The sequence below is a fragment of the Callithrix jacchus genome, chromosome 4 (assembly GCF_049354715.1).
Source record: "Callithrix jacchus isolate 240 chromosome 4, calJac240_pri, whole genome shotgun sequence".
NCBI classification, from domain to species: domain Eukaryota; kingdom Metazoa; phylum Chordata; class Mammalia; order Primates; family Cebidae; genus Callithrix; species Callithrix jacchus.
Window position 1 is genome coordinate 114,463,451 of NC_133505.1, and position 17,317 is coordinate 114,480,767.

The 17,317-nt window shown below is 37.7% G+C and overlaps 1 protein-coding gene across 5 annotated transcripts in view; it reads left to right on the forward strand.

The window, feature by feature from the left end:
• The window catches only part of AFG1L (AFG1 like ATPase), a 251,443-nt gene that overhangs the window by 74,446 nt on the left and 159,680 nt on the right, over positions 1-17,317 (forward strand). For 3 of the 5 annotated variants that reach the window (XM_054254317.2, XM_002746932.7, XM_078369901.1), the window contains 3 exons: positions 138-239; positions 1,173-1,303; positions 11,134-11,233. In XM_054254317.2, the coding sequence (XP_054110292.1) occupies positions 138-239; positions 1,173-1,303; positions 11,134-11,233 (333 nt within the window). The remainder of the gene's footprint in view (positions 1-137; positions 240-1,172; positions 1,304-11,133; positions 11,234-17,317) is intronic. The other 2 variants (XM_078369902.1, XM_008994868.5) reach the window with 1 other exon arrangement.

Genomic DNA, 17,317 nt, shown 5'->3' on the forward strand with positions numbered 1-17,317 from the left:
AAGAAGTGACATAGTCTTCAGCTTCCCAGAGGAAGAGCGTGGTTTCATTATCTCAAAGCTAATGAACCATCATTACAGCAATCAGTACATACTGTTTAATAGTATTCTTAATTTTTTTAAAATTTTTTATTTTTAAGGTACAGGAAAAACAATGGTGATGGACATGTTTTATGCTTATGTGGAAATGAAGAGGAAAAAACGGGTTCATTTTCATGGTTTCATGCTAGATGTGCACAAAAGTAAGCAATCATCTAAAGAAGTGATTTTTTAGTGGGGAAACACTACAAAATGGTTTTCTTCATTGAATGAACATATACTCTTTTTAAAAATTAGATTTTTGCTTGCAGTGAGATTTTGTTTGCTTCCATTTGTTTTGTGCTATGTTGAAACAGTCAGTAATGTGTCCAGAGTTGGTCCTTAAGACCAAGTTAATACTTTCAAATCAGAGAACAGAGATTGCTATATCAAGCTCAGACATTTTCTGTTTCTACTAAGGGTCAATAAAAAATGTTAAAAATGCACCTGTTTAAAGAAGTGATTCTTGATTAGGTCCTTTACTCTGTGTTACCTCAGCATGTAGGCATTCAGTTTGAGTATGCATGTAAACTTTATTGCTTTGCTAGTGATCTTACGTTATTTCATGTTTGCAGGATTTGTCTACCAGCTGCACTATAATCCCCCCAGAGCAGGAATCATTTGTGTTTTTCCTCTAATACTTGCAGCATTTAGTACACACATAATGAATGAAGTGGACTGGGGTTAGTGTATTAGGCTAGAGACAAGGGTGCATTCCAATTCCATATGCCAGACATAACATGCACTACTTGGGCAGGATCACATCCTCTGCTCTCATTCTCAAAATACAGGACTAAGATGGCTGTGTTGATGCATCTAGTCACTTGTCTATTACCTTGTCATTTCTGAAATGATTGAAGAGTAGAAATGGAATGACTTTGAAGTTTTCCTACAACTATAAGAGCATAATAATATCTGAACAACTTATTTTGAGATAAGAAAATGCAAACAATTTCAATAATCAAATTTGATTATATGTGGAATTTGACCTAATTTTATGTCCATACTAAAGTTTCATTTAGAGATTTGAAAATTATGTTATAATTATCTAAAATGTTCTAATATATTTTATCTGTGTTTAATTTCATCCATTTAAGGAATACATCGCCTTAAACAAAGTTTGCCAAAAAGGAAACCAGGATTCATGGCTAAATCCTATGACCCAATAGCTCCCATAGCTGAAGAAATCAGTGAAGAAGCATGTCTCTTATGTTTTGATGAATTTCAGGTAAAGTAGAGATTTTTCATAGATGTTGAATGGTATATTGAATGAGGTATGAAGATTTAAATTTTGCTTCTGATTTTGTCATTGTTTTATAAGGTGATTCGACACATTATCTCTTACTGCTTCAATTTTACTATCTAGTTCAGGAGCTGGCAAATGACAATCTGCACAGCTGCACAGGGCAAGTCTGACCTGCCTGATTTTTTATGGTTAATGAGAAAAGAAGAGTTTATACACACACACACGTACCTATGCATGCGCATGTGCATGCACACACACACACACACACACACACACACACACACACATATTTTAAGAGAGAGGGTCTTGCTCTGTCACCCAGGCCCAGGCTGGAGTGCAGTGTCATAATCATAGCTCATTATAACCTCAGACTTCTGGGTTCAGCCTCCTGCCTCAGCTTCCTGAGTAGCTGGAACTATAGGCTCAAGCACCATATCCAGCAAATTTTTAAAACAAATTTTGTAGAGATTAGGACTCTCTATGTTTCCCAGCCTCATCTCAAACTCCTGACCTCAAGTGATCCTCCAGCTTCAGCCTCCCAAAGTGCTAAAATTACAGGCATGAGCCATGATGCCCAGCCAAGTTTTTTATATTTTTAAAGGTAGCTGAAAGAAGAAGAAGAAGAAAGATGAAAGCACAACAGAGACCCTATGTGGCTTGCAAAGCCTAAAATATTTGCTATTCAGTCTTTTATAGAAAAAGTCTGCACACCTCTAAATTTTGGTTGATGACTGTACATCTCCCCTATACCACAAAGATAATGTAATTACTATAAAACAGTCTTTAAAGATGTTTGAGTATTTTTAAAAAGTGTTATATAAAGAACAAGTGATTTATCTCATTTAAGCCTCACAACATACATATCTGTGATAAAGGGAGGGAATTGCCTTAGTTGAACTTTTAAAGTTTCTCTTAGTTTTAGGATTCCCTGAAATTATGCATTTAAATTGGTGGTGAGTTATTTCCTGTTATTCTGTGTTTTATAATCTGGATTAGTGGGAAGATGCTATGGCCAAGATGCTTTTATCCCAAATCATGCATGACTGTCTCCTTTAGCAGCAGGTACACATACCTAACAATAGTCTAGATTTATGATGGAGGAGAAAGAATTTTCCCCAGCAATGCTGTTACACTAAACCATCTGGGCAAGAGGGATCTTTGCTGCTTTCTTTCTTCAGTCATATTAAGACAGACTGGACTCACTTTTGTATTTAGAACTGCAAAGGTCTTCCAAGGAAAGGCTTTGTGGAAAAGAACAGATGCTCTCCTGCTACTCTGAAGAGGCATACTAACCACATCAATGTTTTGCAGAAAAAGGACCTCACTGAGTTGTTTGAAAAAGCTCTGAGGTAACAGTTATGCTGCTTTCAAGAACAAAAGTCAGCGATGAATCAATAGGAGCTATTTCTCTTGATTTTCTATTACTAGCCTTTTAACCAAAATATCTCTAAATAAAACTGAACTGGCATGGTTACATTTTTTTTTTTTTTGAGACGGAGTTTTGCTGTTGTTACCCAGACTGGAGTGCAATGGCACGATCTTGGCTCACCACAACCTCTGCCTCCTGGGTTCAAGCAATTCTCCTGCCTCAGCCTCCCGAGTAGCTGGGACTACAGGCGTGCGCCACCATGCCCAACTAACTTTTGTATTTTTAGTAGAGATGGGGTTTCACCTTGTTAACCAGGATGGTCTCGATCACTTGACCTCGTGATCCACCCGCCTCGGCCTCCCAAAGTGCTGGGATTATAGGCGTGAGCCACCGCGCCCGGCCCATAGTTACATTTTTGGTTAATGTATTGAAATTAATTTTTAAGAGGTATATTAATACTCGGCCTTGTAAAATGATCCATAGTTTACAATGCATTTTTACATCCTTATCTCATGTAATTCTGTAAAATAGTTGGTATCTCCATCTAGAGATGAGAGAGATAAAGGCATTAGAATTTCCTAGGTATCATGTAAAAATCATTACCCTTAACTTAAAAAATGTAGATTTCAAAACTTTCAGAGAAGTGATTGGCATTTTTTTAAATGCATAAGCATTATTGGAAGGCAAAACTAAGAAGGGTAGGATGCTATGAAAATCTGGCTCTGCAAAGCATCCTAGAGAAGATACAGAGCAAGCAGGGCACCTTGCCCAGTCGTGCAGCAGGCACAATGTCAAGGGCTCATGATACTTTGAGGGATCAAGAAAATATTTTAATTTCTTTTAAAATTTGAAGACATAAATGAATATAACAATAATGACTCCATCCTGTATCTATCTATTTTGTATTAGATTTGTCCTTATACCAACATAGCTGTAATGTTTTTTTAATTGAGGATGGGAGTCATGAAAGTAAAAGTTCCTAGGGCTTACAAGAGTCATGATGCCACCTTGATAGTGAAGTCCTACCAAAAACCTGGTTGTACTGACATACTCCATTGGATTCAGATTTCCAAAGGTTGATATGTAGATAGAAAGAAGGAAACAAAAACCACTATCAGGACACTAATGTTTCAAATGAGCTGAGTCTTGCAAAAGAAATGCAGGTCACAAAAAGGACTTTTCAGATTACATATTGAGTATAAGAGAGATCCCGGGGAGACAGGCTCTTATAAAATGTTGCTTGCTGATGTAGAGAAAGCAGATGTGATAGAGATGCCTGTTACTGCCTGCCCTGTGCAGATTGCTTTGATATTTATTCATTAATTGACTCATTCATCTCAGTTGCCTTGAAGGCCCTTATTTCCTATCACAGGACAGGGCCCTATCTGTCCCATGGCTAAATAGACCATGCCAGGACAGCTGATCTATGAGTAGCTAATCCACAGGCTTGTCAGCAATCTTGGACTTGTGTGGTGTGGCTTGGAGAATGGGTCAGTCACAGCCCGTCTCTCATGAATTTGAACTAAATGTCACAGAGCGAAGCTCCTCTTAGTAATGAAACAGAAACAAAGAGATATAGAAAGTAATTGAATCACTTTATGGGAAGGAGTACTAGGGTGATCCCTAGACAGCTGCTGAACTCTCCAGAGCAACCTCCAATTCAAAGCCAATCCCCAGCTCCAGTTCCCATAAGGTCCCATCAGTATTGTCCCCATCCTGGAGTTTCAAGTAAATCTCTTTTCTTCAGCTGGATCTCTGGTGCCTATTTCTTGCAAACAGTCTTAATGACAGTAGAACTATTCAATTCATGTTTTGCTCCTATCTGCTATTTTGAGAGGTATTTCCCTATGATCTGTAAAAGATAGCATAAACATTGGTAAGAAGAACTATGAGGAAATGTCACTTTCCTTAATATGAAATCTGTTACCTCCAGTGGAAGGAGAATTAACCAATGAACTAAAGCCCAGGAAGAGAAAGATGTCATATATACTAGGAATGCTTTTGGCCATAGGAAACAGAAAACCCAGCTTAAAAGGGTTTGTACTCTAACGGGAAAATATTCTGTTATATAATAAGATAGTGTCATTTTCCTTGCTCAAACACTTCTGCTTCCTCTCTGACCTTCTGTCTTACAGGTTCAGCCTCGTTCGTTGCTCCCTACCATTCCCAATCCTATTTTCTTCATAGATTTAGGAACCACAGTTAGTGGTTGGTCATTATACCAACTACTTATTTCCCACAGGGCTCTGAAGAAAACATGCACAGAGATGACAAAACAAGACAATGCCAAATTGATTGCTTTCCTTTTATCCCAAATTTTAGTGTAGCATGTTTTTTTTTTTTCATTCCCAATTATTGCATAATGTAGCATTCTTATTTGTTAGAGTTGACAACATGGGAGACCCTATTCCCCTGAGCAAGTTTGGCCTGAATGTCCTAGAATGCAAAATGTTAATAGCCTTGCTCTTTCATTTCCTTTACAATTCCAAACTGGAATCTTGGAGCTTACTGCTGCATGCAAGAAAAGGCCGATATTTGCATCTACCCAGTATTGGAAGAGCCAGAGAAAGTGAAAATAGAAGGGCAAGAGTGTGCCCCCTAAGGGAAGAAGTGATCTCTGCTAGTTTCGGTATCCTGAACTATCTTCCACAGGTCTTAACGAAGCTTCTTCAGTACACCAAAATTAGATGATCACAAGTTCAAATCTCTACTTATCCCCCTCCCCTAAAATTCAAGAGAGGGAAATATACTCCAAAATGTTGCTGTACCAGCACTTTGATCTGCACCATCCATACAATTTATAACAAACAAGCAGAGCCTTTGCACTGGGCATTCTTTGTGCACAGAGTAGTCCTTCTGTTCTGAGAGTCCCCATCTAAACTGGGTTCTAGCACCAGAGCAGCTGGTAACTCTGCCCTAATAGGGAATGCAGGGAGCTGGACACAAGTGTTTATAATGTGCCTTTCACAGGATACTTCTTTCACCTGGAGGATGGCCTAATGACTGGTTGTCTTACCCGTGACCAGGGGTTCCTTCACACAAGAAGCTTGTTTATACTGGCAGATAATTTTGTGGCTCTTGTCTGACCTGTGTCCAGTTTATGCCTGTCTGACCATTGCTCTGGCACTGGGAGCCTATATTGTGTCCTTGGCATCCCAGGAAAATCCTTCCTGGGGCAGACCCTGGTTCTTCAGATGGAAGGTGCAAATCAGTACACCACTACAATAAAAAGTAAGTTCAAAGATTGATTATTTACAGATGCTGGACAGGGAGGGAGCAACTAGTCAGGTGGGCAGTCCTCCATCCCCAGTCACAGGAGGCAGGAATGAAGAGTCAGGCAGAGAGAGATTGTGGCAACTAACAGCATGTGTGTGTGTGTGTGTGTGTGTGTGTGTGTGTGTGTGAGATATAGGATGCAGGTCACTATGTTTGGGAGCAAAAGCATGAATGGTTCGTTTAAAGTAAAGGAAGCAGCAGGAAAATTGAGGAGCCCATCTTGTAAGCAAGAGCTATGCCTCTAAGCTCTTATCTTTGGCCACAGGCTTGAGCCTGTGGGTTATACTTTTTTTTTTTTGGAGACAGAATTTCGCTCTTGTTACCCAGGTTGGAGTGCAGTGGCGCCATCTCAGCTCACCGCTACCTCCGCCTCCTGGGTTCAGGCAATTCTCCCGCCTCAGCCTCACGAATAGCTGGGATTACAGGCGCGCACCACCATGCCCAGCTAATTTTTTTGAATTTTTAGTAGAGATGGGGTTTCACCATGTTGACTAGGATGGTCTTGTTCTCTTGACCTTGTGATCCACCCGCCTCGGCCTCCCAAAGTGCTGGGATTACAGGCTTGAGCCACTGTGCTACTTTTAATGCCTAGCCAGCAACTGTTGCTGAGTGATTTCCCTCACACCCTTACATATTCCTAAGAGCAACTCCCTCATTTCTTCCTCTCTTTGCTCAATTACCTCCTTAACAAGGCCCATTTCAAATTCCTATTTAAAATTTCAGTTTGCCATTGACCCCCAGGCTTCCCATGCCCCTTACCTGCCTTTTTTCCCATATCATACAATCACCTTTTAACATATATATAATTTACTTATTTATTATGTTTATTGTTTATCTGTGTTTCTTCCCAGAATATAAATTTGAAGGCATGAATATTAATTGATGTATTTCAGGTTTCTAGAACAGTGTCTGAGAAAGAATGAATAGTGAATAAAGGAAGGAATGAATGAATGAATCTAATACCAAATGAAAACTATGGAAGTGGTTCCCCTATTAAGTCCCACTCCCCTTACATATAATAGCATTTCTCAAGCAAAATCAGCATTTACAGAACCCAACGTATATTATAACTTCAACCCACATTTTTTCCTGTCATCATTCTGAATTATCTGAACATTTTTGTCTAATTTAATACATAAAAAGTGGTGGCTTATTTTAATTTGTATTCCTTTAGGAAATAATGTGGTTGATTTTTTTTTCATGTTTGTTTGCATACTAGTTAAATCCATCTTTTATGAACTATTTGAGGTATTGCTTACTTATTTATTAGAATGCTTATATTCCATCTACTATATATGTTCTATACTATTAGTTACTGTTTTTGAGTGTTTTTCTGTGTACTTATATTCTTAATAACTGTATAATGCTAAATATAATTCCAACTACAGCTAAAATTCTACATAGCTATGCATTAATAATACAGAATTATATTAATACTAGCATATACACCATACATAGGAAATAGTCAAAGTTAATAGTCTCTCATTTCTTGAGAGTTTACTTTATGTCTCATAGCAATATTGCAAGGTAGGTATTATTACTGCTTTTGTTGCCTTGATGAGGAAATTGAGGATCAGAGAGGTTTAGTAACTTGACCAAGGTCACACAGCTGGTAACTAACAGTTTAAGTCCAGCGCTAATGCTCTTGTTTTCCAGTAACAGCTATGCTATATATGCATTTTCTTAGGTATATAAAGTATTTGTATTATGTGTTTAAATATACAGCTCTAGAGCTGGGTGGGGTTTTGGTAGATGTTTTAGTGATGGAACCTAAAAATTATTCTTAAGCCTATTAAGCCTAGTACAATACTTGCTGATTTATCATAAAAGAATTTTTAAGGCACTTTATTCTTAGTGACAGTATGTCTACAATCACCACTTCACTTTAAAAATGGAATCGTATTAGAAGCCTTGATTTTTAGCTAGTTGTTATTAGCCTTTAGGTGGTGTTAATTAATATATTTATTTTACTAGGGAGATGAAGGGGAATTTTTGCTGCCTAAAAAAATGGATAGACTCATTTTTTGTGCTCTTGAATTTAAGGAATTTTAAAGATTATGATTTGATAAGCATTCAGATTACATTTGCAGAATGTGTTCTTCATTGGCTTGGTTTCCTTACTAAGAGTAGTTATAGTATTTCAGTTTTTTTTTTAACTTTTATTTTAGGTTCAGGGATATGTGTGCAGGTTTGTTATGTAGGTAAACATGTGTCACGAGGGTTTGCTGTACTGATTATTTCATCACTCAGGTACTAAGCCTAGTACCCAATAGTTCTTTCTTCTGCTCTTCCCCCTCCTCCCACCCTCTACCTTCAAGTATTTCAGTTTTACCTGAGGTGTTAGATACATAGTTCTTACCTTGGTTGAAAAATGTGTTTGAGTAGGTTTTTTTAAAAGTATGTTTTGGTTAGTGAAATAAATAATAGCTTGTCTTCAGAGTTTTCCTTAGGCTCTTTATTATGTCCTCTTGGAATATTTATGTTACATGTTAAACTGTTTATGATTCTGAAGACATCAGAATAGTGAGGAAAACTGATTTTTTTTTTAATGTTATTTCTTCATATCTCCTCTGAGAGGGACACTGAATGGATGTTTTACTAATATGGGTCCAGAAAAAAAAATAATTCTGATGAGCAGAAGATCATGCAAAATTCTCCTCTATAAGCTATCAATATCATTAAAAAATAGTTTTAACCATTGTTATGAAGCAGGAAGAAAGCTATTAAAAACTGCTAATAAAAAATAGGTGCTTATTTTTGTGCTAATCCTAATTACTGATAATGCATGCTTATGTTTGTCACTCATTACATGGCACTGTACCAATCAGTGGATGACTGAGACTCAAGCACTCACACATGTAAATTAACCATTAGATTTTTTTTCTTTTTTACTTAAGTGAGTCATAATGGAAAGCAACTCTAGGTTATAAAAAAAAATCTTTTCTCTTTAATGCTAATGAAATGTCTCCACTCTCTGTATTAGCAGACTACCCTTATTGGTAATCTGTAGCCTTCTCTTTTGTTCGTGGTGGTAATGAAATGCTGGGTGCTGAAAAAGCCAGCTCTCCAAGAATGTGTGGCCAATTGTCTTCTGTTCACTTATACTGTAAAATTACTGTTCCCCGGCAAGGCTGAACAAGTGCGGAGCAAGATCAAAAGAGTATACATTGGCACCCGGCTACACCAAGTGACTCCTGCTTTATTAATTAGTCATAGCTTCTCCAAGCTCATTTACTCTGATAGGGCAAAAACATTCTGAAATATAAAAACAGCAAATTGTAACTCAACCACAAGCCTTTACTGTTTGCTTTCTTCAACTTTCAGTTTAAACCTTTGCATTGTGTTATAAGCTAAATGTCCCTTCACTTTTCTAAACCTAACGGCACAAAAGCTTTTTTACATTTTTTTTCAGAGACATTAATGATATAGTCAAATGACCATTTTTATTCTCTAAAATCTGGAAACCTTTCATTGATATCACTCTTTTAAAAAGTCAGTGTATTGGCAATGTAATTTAAAAGCACAGTTGCTATTAAAATGTACAAGCTCGTTCTGTCCTCTCATCAGAAATGCCACTGGTGTTCAAGCATTTGAAAAGGACTTTCTCTGTCAGTGCTTTTTGCGGAAGCCAAATTTGACAGTGATCCTAAACTCCAAATTAAATAATATCAGCACTACTTTCCTTTTCATTTATTCACTATTTTTGAAGTTCCAGAAGTCTTTTTAATTTAAGGAATCTTTAACCGTTTTTTAGTTAAGAACCTGAGACAGAAAAAAAAAAATCTGTGCATCCTATTTCATGGTTTTGTTTTATTTTGTTCAGGTGGGAAAGAATTAATTAAACCTTTGATTAAGATATTTGTTGTAAAGAGAAAAGTGATTTAGACCGGTGCAACCCAGGTTATTGTTAATTGCGCTATAACCATTCAGTTTGTAACTTTTAGTATTTTAATTTAATTGAAAGAATTCACCAATTTCTGTGTCCTCTAATGGGGTTTAAAAATAACAGTGTACTCTATCTTATGGGTATATGTAAAGCAAGTTATCCTGAGAGTATTTGAAATGTGCTATCAAAGAAAGATCAAAACATTTTTACACTAGGAGTATTAAAGCCCATGTTATTAATACTTAGGGGAAGTTGCAATGATTGATGTCAATCTTCATTACACATTTATTTTTGGAGTCAGCTTCCTTCCCTCCTTAATTGTTGTCTTTCTTTGTGAATTTTAAAAGCCTTTAGAAAAAGTTACATCATGAAGCTTACTTTGTAACTGTGAATTTAAAAAGTAATTTTAGGAAAGATCAATAGTTATATTTCTCTGTAACGTAACTTGGATGGAATAGTTTTATCTGAATTATGCATTTCTAATATTGTCCCTAGTTATTTTTTAAGGGACTATATTAGCCATTCTTGAAAGGTTTTTTTTTTTTGGTAGAAGGAATATTTGTGTTTGTGAAGGTTAGCAGAGGCTGGCTGTGCTGGAAGTGACTGCAGTGCCTTTTGATTATTCATGGACAGTAATAGAAGGCACTTAAAAAGAACAATGAAATTGCTTATTTTTGTGATGGGCCATCTGTTGAATTGTTTTGTGCAACAATTGCACAATAGTATCTATGTCATATCATTCTATTTTCAACAGCAGCTGATTATGTCTCACTGGCTACTTGTCCTTATTTCTAAAGGCCCATGACCATTTAAAGTCACCTTTCCAGGGACCTTTGCCAGAAAGGTATTAGAAATCTCAAACAGCCTGTGTATTTTATTATCACTATTTTTTCATCTCTCTTTTTCTGGGCGGGGGGAGGCTGTGGGATATGGGTAGGAAGAGGAGGAGGGTATTGGTCATGTTAATTCTAATTAATTAGACTTCCTAAATGTTTAGGATAATTATGCTTTCCACCTGTATTTCTATAAAAGAAGTTATCATAGAACCATTTGGTAATTTGTGTAGAAATGATAGGCTTGCGAAAAAGAAAAGTCAAGTTTAAAGGACTGCTGTACAGTGTTTCATGCTTTTAATTATCTACTCTTTTCTTCATGATGATAATTAGAATTTTTCCCTTGGAATTTACTTCCATCTTAAAAAAAAAAAAAAAGACGCTCCATTAGCAAATTTGTTAGAGCAGAAGTGAAATTAAAATAAAACAAATGTGTTGTTGTCAATAGGTCACTGACATTGCTGATGCCATGATTCTGAAACAGCTTTTTGAAAATCTGTTCAAAAATGGGGTCGTCGTTGTGGCAACATCCAACAGGCCACCGGAAGGTAAAAACAAACATTGTGCTAGTCTCATCCAATTAGGTGGAAACTAACAAGCTTTTAAAAATCCGTAATTTTTACTAAGTTTATTGTGTTCATAAATCTGATGACTTTGCTTATTATTAATTTTATAATTGGCTTAATCTGAAAAATCAGTTGGTATTTGTATTTGAAAAGTTTTATATTCTTATCAAGCTAAAGCTAGTTAATTCCCATGTTTGGTATACTTGCTGTTTTTTTGTTTGTTTCCCCTAAATATTAGATATGTCATATTTGCTTATCAAAAAATGCAGGCCTTTTGGACTGCTTTTGATGGGCCATAAACGAAACAACCAAATGAAAGATGAAATTCATAATTAAATTTTGGAAAAAGACCGAAAACTTGCTTGCATGAATAGTTTCTAATACTTCACTTAAATTATAATGTCTAAAAAAGCACTTGTGGCTTATTAGAAAAGTACTTAAAAATTAAAATACAAGTAATATTTAGATTAAAAACAACAAGTTTAAAATCTTGCATCTTTCAGCCCATCATGTACTTAGTTAAAGGTCTAAGAAACCAAAAATACTTCCTGAAAGACTTAATGGGAACATCTTTTGCCTGGAGTGCTGTTTCTCCAGATGTCTACATGGCTAAGCCCTTACCTCCTTTGTCTTTGCTCAAAAGTTACATTGCCAGTGAAGCCTAGACTTCTTTCCCTGTTTGAACCTACAACACATTCCCTTTTTTCTTGCCACTGTTTCCCTTTACCCTGCTCTCTCTTTTACCTATAGTACTATGGACCTACCATATAATTTACTTATTTATTACATTTATAGTTTCTTGTCTGTTGCCTTCCAGGATATAAAAGCTTCATGAGGGCAGTGATTTTTATCTTTTCTGTTCTCAAGTGTATTCTCAGCACCTATAACTGTCTTGCACATAGATGGTTCTCAGTAAATAGTCTTAGAATGAACATTGGATGATTGCATGTTTTAAGAAGATCTCTCTGGCTGCAGTGTTGAGAATAGAATGTGGGTGTGGGGTTTCAGAGTTGGAAGTAAGGAGACCATTTAGGAGACTACTGCAACAATGTCAAGGGGAGCTGATAGAGCTGTAAAGTGGTGAGAAGTGGGCAGATTCTGGATATACTTTGTAGACAGAGTCAGCAGGATTTACTGATGGAATGGATGTAGGATGTGGAAAAAGAGAGAGATCAAGAGTGACTCAAAGGTTTTGGCCTGAGCAATTGGAAGGATGAAGTTGCTGTTGACTGAGATGGGGAAGACTATGGAAAAAGCAGATTTGCGTAGGAAGGTGGAGGTAGGGTTTTTGTGATGACAAAGGGGATACATATAAGAGTTTGGACTTCATTGGAAAGGTTTGGTCTGGAGAGATGCATTTGGCAGTCATCAGTCCTAAAGGAGGCAGGAAAGAAAGAACAGCTGGTGAGGTAGGAGGAGAACCAGGAGAGTGTCAAGTGAGGAAAAGAAAAGTAGTACAAAAAAGGATTGATGATTACTTCTGTTAAATGCTGCTATAAGCTGAAAATGAGGTTGAGAATTAACCATTGCAATTACTAACATGGAATTCATTAGTAATGTAATACCGGGAACTTTTTTTTAAAAAGTAAACTATGCAACATTGGTGGTGTATATTGAATTTAAAATTACTAACAGTCCCAGATCTTATTATGTAGCCTGCTGTGAAACTAGGTCTCTCTCATTCTATGTTTGTGTAGTGGATTTCTTTTTCTCCCTATTACATTTCAGCTTATTAGTCTACATTGTTCCATTTTATTGATTTTTATTAAAGTATTTTTAATCTTAATTTTTGTTTTTATTTATTTATCTTTGTTTTGCAAATGGAGTATGTTTGAAGTATTTCTGAAGTAAGATTCTAACATAATTTTTTTTGGCTATCCCTACTATGACATTTATCCATTTGGTAATCATGTTTCTATATCTTCAGCCCTTCCTTAATTAAAATGTGTAAATCAGATAGAACTAAATTAAGTTACCTATAGCAATCCACTGGAGGCCTTATCTTAGGGAGATATCAATGAACTAATCAACACTTTTTGGATCCAGTTATTCAAACAATTATAGTTATACCTCATCTGTTATACTACAAAAGGATTTTGAGTAATTTTGCAGATGTACTTATTGAAATCCATATAATGCTATACACAGCATTCTTGTGATTTACTAATGTTAGCAACCCTATATGGGATGCTAAGGGAGCCAAGGGAGTGAGCTTTTTAATCTAGATCATCTATCTAGTTGGAAGTGAGGCTTGTCTCTACTATAGCTGATGTGTTGATTTGACAGTGGCATCAATATTACCTTTAGACATTAAGTGATGAGCTATGCTCATAAATAGCAAAGAGCTAGAAAAATTTTGGAAGCCCCTTAGCAAAGACTGCTGAAAGGATAATTAGGCTGCTCAGACTTCAGCAATGTGGTTAACTAACTGAGGAAGGACAGCTACAAGGAGGCATTAAGGAGTATTTTGCAGCTCTTAGCTTTTTAGGAGTGAACAAAGCTACTTGTCCATTAGGGTAGCCTGCAGAAATCTGAGCTGGAGCCACCCTTCTGGAGAAGACTGAAATTTCAAGATGCAAAATTGCAAAAATTGGACAAACCTAGAGAAAGCCTTTTCTCAATATAAACTGTGGAATGGATGGGATGCTTGTCATATACCAGGTTTTTTAGCCACAGCAGACAATCATCATAAATAACTTAATATTTTTATGTAACGAAGATGACGTGTGTGTGTGTGTGTGTGTGTGTGTGTGTGTGTGTGTAATTTTATTTGTGGGGGGAAAAAACTCAGAGAGCCTCAGCATATCAGGAAAAGGTAAAACTGTAAGACAAAGAATGGAGCAGTGATTGCCAAGGTCCGGAGTGAGGAGGTGTTCGACTACAAAGGGGCAGCCTCAGGATGCAACTGCTGTATCCTAATTGTGGTGGTGGTTACATGTGCTAAAAATTCATAGAACTGTAGGCTAAAAAAGTTACGTTATTATATGTAAATGAAAAACAAATCGCATGGTTAGTGAATGACAGAACAAGGACTAGAACTTAGGTTTTGTAACTTTTTTTTTTTGAGACAGAGTCTCACTCTGTTGCCCAGGCTGGAGTGCAGTGGTGTGATCTCGGCTCACTGCAACCTCTGCCTCCTAGGTTCAAGAGATTCTCCTGCCTCAGCCTCCTGAGTACCTGGGACTACAGGTATGCACCACCACACCTGGCTAATTTTTGTATTTTTAGTAGAGACGGGGTTTTCCATGTTGGCCAGGCTGGTCTTGAACTCCTGACCTCAGGTGATCTGCCTGCCTTGGTCTCCCAAAGTGCTGGAATTACAAGAGTGAACCACCACACCTGGCCTGGTTTTGTGGCTCTTTTAACACATTGTTTTCTATCTTTTCTCCTTGTGGTTATCACTGATCTCTGTGTACCCTGTCCCAGAGAAAAAATGTCCTTTTCTTAAAACAGCAACTCAAAGTACTATATTTAAAAAACGTGGGGAGGGGGAGAAGGAAAAAAAAGAAGAGTGCCCTCTTATCCAGCCATCAAAATGCATTCAACTGTTTCTTAGGTCACTTTTGACCCAGGACCCCAGATCAATCTATCTTTTTTCCGTTTTTTTTTTTTGAGACAGAGTCTTGCTCTGTCGCCCAGGCTGGGGTGCAATGGTGTGATCTCTGCTCACTACAACCTCTCCCTCCTTGGTTCAAGCAATTCTTTTGCCTCAGTCTCTCGAGTAGCTGGGATCACAGGCACTCGCCACCACACCTGGCTAATTTTTTGTATTTTTAGTAGAGATGGTGTTTCACCATGTTGGCCAGGCTGGTCTCAAACTCCTGACCTCAAGTGATGTGCCTGCCTCAGCCTCCCAAAGTGCTGGGATTACAGGTGTGAGCTACCGTGTCAAGCCCCAGATCTCTCTCTCTCTCTCTCTCTCTCTCTCTATTTCTTTCTTTTTTTTAATTGCATTTTAGGTTTTGGGGTACATGTGCAGAACATGCAAGATAGTTGCATAGGTACACATGTGGCAGGGTGATTTGCTGCCTTCTTCCCCTTCACCCATATCTGGCATTTCTCCCCATGCTCCATGCTATCTCTCCCCAACTCCTCCCACTGCTGTCCCTCCCCTATTCCCCTCAATAGACCCCAGTGTGTAGTGCTCCCCTCCCTGTGTCCATGTGTTCTCATTGTTTATCACCCGCCTATGAGTGAGAACATGCGGTATTTCATTTTCTGTTCTTGTGTCAGTTTGCTGAGAATGATGTTCTCCAGGTTCATCCATGTCCCTACAAAGGACACAAACTCATCATTTTTGATTGCTGCATAATATTCCATGGTGTATATGTGCCACATTTTCCCAGGCCAGTCTATCATCAATGGGCATTTGGGTTGGTTCCAGGTCTTTGTTAGTAAACAGTGCTGCAGTGAACATTCGTGTGCATGTGTCCTTATAGTAGAATGCTTTATAGTCCTTTGGATATATACCCAGTAATGGGATTGCTGGGTCAAATGGAATTTCCATTTCTAGGTCCTTGAGGAATCACCACACTGTCTTCCACAATGGTTGAACTAATTTACACTCCCACCAGCAGTGTAAAAGTGTTCCTATTTCTCCACATCCTCTCCAGCATCTGCTGTCTCCAGATTTTTTAATGATTGCCATTCTAACTGGCGTGAGATGGTATCTCAATGTAGTTTTGATTTGCATTTCTCTGATGACCAGTGATGATGAGCATTTTTTCATATGTTTGTTGGCCTCATGTATGTCTTCTTTTGTAAAGTGTCTGTTCATATCCTTTGCCCATTTTTGAATGGGCTTGTTTGTTTTTTTTCTTGTAGATCTGTTTTAATTCTTTGTAAATTCTGGATATCAGCCCTTTGTCAGATGGGTAAACTGCAAACATTTTTTCCCATTCTGTTGGTTGCCGATTCACTCTAATGACTGTTTCTTTTGCCGTGCAGAACCTGTGGAGTTTGATTAGGTCCCATTTGTCTATTTTGGCTTTTGTTGCCAATGCTTTTGGTGTTTTGGTCATGAAGTCCTTGCCTAGTCCTATGTCCTGAATGGTTTAGCCTAAATTTTCTTCTAGGGTTTTATGGTGTTAGGTCTTATGCTTAAGTCTTTAATCCATCTGGAGTTAATTTTGGTGTAAGGTGTCAGGAAGGGGTCCAGTTTCTGCTTTCTGCACATGGCTAGCCAGTTTTCCCAACACCATTTATTAAACAGGGAATCCTTTCCCCATTGCTTGTTTTTGTCAGGTTTATAAAAGATTGTATGGTTGTAGATAAGTTGTGTTGCCTCCGAGGCCTCTGTTCTGTTCCATTGGTCTATATCTCTGTTTTGGTACCAGTACCATGTTGTTTTGATTACTGTAGCCTTGTAGTAGAGTTTGAAGTCCAGTAGTGTGATGCCTCCCGCTGTGTTCTTCTTGCTTAGAATTGACTTGGCTATGCGGGCTCTCTTTTGGTTCCATATGAAGTTCAAGGTGGTTTTTTCCAGTTCTGTGAAGAAGGTCATTGGTATCTATCTATTTCTAATCTATCTATATTTTTTAATAGAATTAACTCCTCAGATCACTACAAGAGCTGGCAGGGAGTTGAGGCAAAGCCAAGTGGCTGGAGAGAGAATGACCTATTTGAGGTAGCCAGTGTGGCTAGAGTGGAGAGTGAGGGGAGAAGGATATGGTAAGGTTCAAGTTGAATCTGTAGAGGTAAGAGCTAGACCTTGTAGTAATAATAAGGATTTTGAATTTTATTCTAGGAGAAATGCTAATCTTAAGCAGGGACTGATGTGATCTGAGTTGGAATATCTTTCTGGCTGTAGTTTGGAGAACAGGTTACTAGATGGGATATAGTAATATGGTGTATGCAGGAAGACATACTAGGAAGCTGTTGTAGTCTAGACAAGAAATGATGATACCTTGTATAAGGCAGCAATTCTCAAGGAGGGGCCTCTTTTGCTCACCAGGGAATATTTGGTAACATCTTAGACATTTTTTCATTGCCTCACCTGGTGGGAGAGGGCTGTTATTGATATCTAGTAGATAAAGGCCAGGAAGATAGCCAAAGTATCCTGTAATG